Source organism: Lycium ferocissimum, chromosome 5 (genome assembly GCF_029784015.1).
Source record: "Lycium ferocissimum isolate CSIRO_LF1 chromosome 5, AGI_CSIRO_Lferr_CH_V1, whole genome shotgun sequence".
Taxonomy (NCBI): Eukaryota; Viridiplantae; Streptophyta; class Magnoliopsida; order Solanales; family Solanaceae; genus Lycium; species Lycium ferocissimum.
The window spans coordinates 62183182-62188003 of record NC_081346.1 but is presented as its reverse complement, the minus strand read 5'-3'; the positions used below and the strand labels follow the sequence as shown (position 1 = coordinate 62188003).

General features: G+C 37.0%; 1 protein-coding gene across 1 annotated transcript; it reads left to right on the top strand.

The window, feature by feature from the left end:
- Positions 1–330: 330 nt before the first annotated feature.
- On the top strand, positions 331–4021 carry LOC132057013 (protein OCTOPUS-like). Its single transcript, XM_059449445.1, has 2 exons — positions 331–2597; positions 3546–4021. Exon 1 carries the CDS (start codon positions 676–678, stop codon positions 2587–2589), a length of 1914 nt encoding a protein of 637 aa, XP_059305428.1. The 5' UTR covers positions 331–675; the 3' UTR covers positions 2590–2597; positions 3546–4021.
- Positions 4022–4822: the final 801 nt, after the last annotated feature.

Genomic DNA, 4822 nt, shown 5'->3' with positions numbered 1-4822 from the left:
TTAACTATCAACAATTATTAAAATACACTGTTATAAGTTGTTTCATTTTCCTATCTCAATTGTTCAGGTAGGAAAATAAAACAACTAATAATTGAGGTGTGTTCTGATGAATAGTTGATGATAGTCCAAATAGAAAACTCGCACGCTTCTTAAGAATTATTTGCGTTTTTGTCCATTAGCTCAGTATATTGTAAGATATATTTCCTATCATGTCAATATAACAATTTAAAAAAAAAATATTAGTTAAAGTTTACATATTTTGAGTCTAGATAACCGAAAAATATCACGTAAATTAGGGCGAAAAGTAAAAAACCACAAGGATTAAAATGTCATTTCCGGTTCAGCATCCGTAGAGAAGAAAAAGCATGTTACAAAAGAAGAGAATTCTAGAGAGATAAAGCATCAAAAAGCAAGAGAGAGAAAGAATAGAGATTTTCTTTGTTTCTTTTAATTTGTCTCACATTCCAACACATTCTACTCTTCTTCTTGACTCTCCCCTTCCCTCTCTCTTTCTCACTTCTTGCCCGTTGTGAACACAAAATTCTCCTATTTCTCTCCATTTTTTGCTCTCAAAACTCCACAGTTGCTTCAAATTCTTGTTACTAAATGCGTCTACAATGCTGTAATTAATATGAGCAGAGTGCGCTATTGCAAACCACACCTCCATCTTCGGGAATGAATCCCACAACTATAGACCCAACCCAACCACCACCACAGCCACCTCAGCAAACACAACCACCACGTTCCTCTTTCAGCTGTGACAAACACCCACATGAACAATTCACTGGTTTTTGCCCTGAATGTCTCTGTGAACGTCTCACCACCTTAGACAATAATAGTAATACTAATAATAATAATCCTTCTTCTTCTTCTCGTCGTCCTTCTACTTCTTCGATTAAATCCCTTTTCTCAAAACCCGCTAAACCCGCTTCTTTTTTCCCCGAGCTTCGTAGGACTAAGTCCTTTTCCGCCTCGAAAAACGAGGCGTTGGAATTTATTAAAGCATCTGCTTTAGAACCCCAAAGGAAATCATGTGATGTTAGGGGTCGTAATACCCTTTGGTCTTTGTTTTCCATAGACGACGAGACAAAAAGCACTGGTAAACCCAAGGCCACTTGTTCACAAAATGCGAATAATGAAGACTCTGGTTTTGTTGGTATACCAGTTAAAGAAGAAGAAGAAGAGGAACCTGAAAATGTGGTTGATGAAATAACTGAAGAGGTAATAACATCCCCAGTGGATAACGAGGTGGAACCAGAGATTGTAGTAGAAGATGTGCATGCTGATATATTAAAGCCGATGAAAGATCATATAGATCTTGATTCGCAGACAAAAAAGGCGGCCAAAAAGGAAAGGTTTTGGTCAGCTGCATCTGTTTTTAGCAAGAAATGGCAAAACTGGAGGAAAAAACAGAAGTTAAAGAAGAGAAACAATGGCGAAAACTCGGGTAATTTTAATTTACCTGTATCAAAGCCTATTTCAAGGCGTTATAATAATAGGGATACACAATCAGAGATAGCAGATTATGGTTTTGGTAGAAGGTCTTGTGATACTGATCCTCGGTTTTCGCTTGATGCTGGAAGGATAAGTTTTGATGATCCGAGGTATTCTTTCGATGAACCTCGTGCTTCTTGGGATGGTTATTTGATTGGTAATGGTAGGAGTAACTTTCCAAGAATGCCACCCATGGTTAGTGTCATTGAAGATGCCCCAATTGTTCAAATTCCGCGGTTTGATGGTCAAATACCGGTTGAAGAACCGCGTTTTTCAGTGACTTCTATCAATGAGGATGAACCTGGAGGGTCTACTCAGACAAAAGAGTATTACTCGGATTCGTCTTCGAGGAGAAGGAAGAGTCTTGATAGGTCTAATTCAATTAGGAAGACTGCAGCTGCTGTTGTTGCAGAAATTGATAATGCTAAAGTATTGCCTGCTATGGTTGGTGATCAATTTCTTGGAGCTAAAGTGTTGGTTGGGGGTGAGAGGGATTTGAATTCGAATTCGAATTCCAATTCTTTAAGAGATGACTGTTCTGAGACTTTTGAATTGACAGGTTTTAGGGATAATGGTGGTTCAATGAATGGAAATGGGGAGCGAAAGGAGTCGAAAAAGTCGAAACGGTGGGCGTGGAATTTATGGGGGTTGATACATAGGAGAGTTAGTGGGAACAAAGAGAACGAGGAAGATGATAGATATAGTAGATCGAATAACGGAGTGGAGAGGTCGTTTTCGGAATCTTGGCAAGATTTGAGGACTAACGGTGATGTAAGAGGTGGTAGTATTAATAGGAAGGTTTTCAGGAGTAATAGCAGTGTGACCTGGAGAAACTCGAACGGTATTGGTGGCTCATTTGGTGGGAGTGTGAGGAAATCAGGTGTTGAGATGAATGGGGGGAATGCAAAGAAGAAAAGAGATGATTTTGTGTTGGAGAGGAATCGGAGCGCTAGGTATTCACCTACTAATCATATTGATAATGGACTATTGCGGTTCTACTTGACACCTATGAGAGGCAGCCGGAGAGGTTTACCGGGAAAAAGTAGGCCAAATGGCTCACACTCAATCGCGAGGAGCTTACTTCGCCTGTACTGAGATACAAGGTCCTTAACGTTAATTTTCGTTGCATTTGTTTTGATATCATTTGTGCCAATGTAATCTTGACGATGCATATGTAATCTGTGTACTCCTTGGATTTTTTTCTAATAACAGGAAAAGTCTTTTCTTTGTCTCATAAACGTTTCTTCGTTGTGCCAATCTTATGTCTCCCTTTTCATTAATAAGCTTATTTCATGTCTTAATTGAGTATGATTATTGTGTAAATAAACATGCTTTTGTAAATTCTTGAGTACCTTTTGTTGTTATTTGTTTTCTTTAGAATGTCCAAGTCCAAACCATTTATAGCTGTTCTTACTATTGGATATACATCAACCAGAATATTACTGTAAATGGAAGAATTTACTTGATAAGAGCTACAGCATCACAGTTCTTTAATTTACTTCAGTTCTATACTTGGCTTTTCCTTCTAAATTGTTCGTTTCCACTTTTCCATATAGGAGATATGAAGCAGATGTCTCAAGTTCTTAATTGCTAGGACTTCTCAATAATTGGCTTTTGATGTCTTTTAACTGTTTTGCATACTTATAGTAGCAGTCATGATTCTGCTGATCTATTTACCTGTGTGCATTATAATGTTGCCAATAATGATATGCTCCTACTTGTTATGTGCCTACACAGAAATTTTACTCGGTCAGTGCACGGGTTATCTCATACCACCATTCCTTTAGAAGAAGTGATTTTCATGATTGTTGTTTGTTTGAGTTCATTGATATGTTGGTCAGAGTCCCAGAGTAGTCCTTTTCAAGGAAACAAAACATAGTGGATCACCCACCCAAAAAAGAAAAAAAACAATAGTGTGCTGTGGATCATGAAAATTTTGACTTGATGAAATCACATGTCCGAGATTCTGCGTTTACGATGTTCATTGTGTGTTTACTCTGCTGGAACTGACATTAAAAGTCTTAACCATTTCACTTTTAATCTTCATACAGGAACGAGTTCAAGGCCGAGGACGTACTACTAGTTGTTTAGTTTTCTTGTTAACAAGATTGTCGACGTTGTCACTGCAGAAAAACCGCTTTTTCAAGTTTCAACATGCACTTGTTGGTAACAGGCTGAAGCTCCACTCAGAGGTATCAAGCAAATTTCTGCAGAGTATTGATTGGCAAAGAAAGAACAATCTAATTATTGTGAACAAGTGGATTATGAAAACTCTACCTTGAAACTTTGTTTAGAAACTGGAGCAACACTGCTGCTAAAGCTTCAAATAGGGGATTCTGTAAAAAATCCTGCATATTGTTCCCTTCGGTGATAGCTAGCTTGCATGTATAAATGTTGACTTAATAGGGATATGTAGTGTCTACTCCTCTTAGTGCAGAAGAGTTGAGTTTTTCTTGCTTTCTTAATTGGGGTCTGTAATCTTTCATTGGTATTGGTTGGTTAGAAATGAAAAAGAGAAATTGGTGGATTGGTTGCAACAAGTTTTGTTTTTGACATTAGCTTTTTTTCTGTTATGGTGACACCTCATATTTCCGGGCTACTTCACACTAATAAGGCGATAACAAATAACTATGCTTCAATCTCCAATTGGGTCGGCTATATGAATTGTTAATATTCAATTCTTCCATTGAGATACATCTAATTTTATTCATCTTATGCTGATTGAAGTTGCAGTTTACATATTAGTCTTACTTTTACTTATCCGGAAATTCATATATTTTAATGTGCTTTCCTTAATTCAAGCTCTTAGTTGAGACTCTCCACTAATTTTGTCAGCAATGTTATCTCCATATAGCATAGATCGCAGGATCTTATCATTTATATTTGTCGATTAGCTGACGATAAGTAGGATAAATAAATAAAGGCTCAAGACAAATCCCTAGTGTAAACCCATAGTAATTTGGTTAATGCTACTTCATAATCTTAAGCTTTAAGTTGTGATATGAATAGTCCTTGGGAAAAAGTTAAGGTTGGACTAAGATTAGCTAAGAAGCGACATTGACAGTGAGAATTCATGTCGATAATTCTAAATTAGGACTGAGGCGTAGTTATTGATGTTGATTGAAAAAATGTTTAAAAGAAATGCACAAGTAACCTTACTACTAATAAAGAAGAATCTCTTTCTCAGTGCAAAAAGAAGGAATAAACCAGCTCAGAGTGGGAAATCCAAACATTATTTGGCCTAAACACATCAGCCTAAACATTTCTTTTCTTTCTTCTTTTGAAAAAGGAATAGAATGAAAAACTAAAGAGATTACAAAGCAATGAT

What these genes read in the sequence shown, in the direction of transcription:
- LOC132057013 (XM_059449445.1), top strand. Translation starts at nt 676, where the DNA reads ATGAATCCCACAACTATAGACCCAACCCAACCACCACCACAGCCACCT.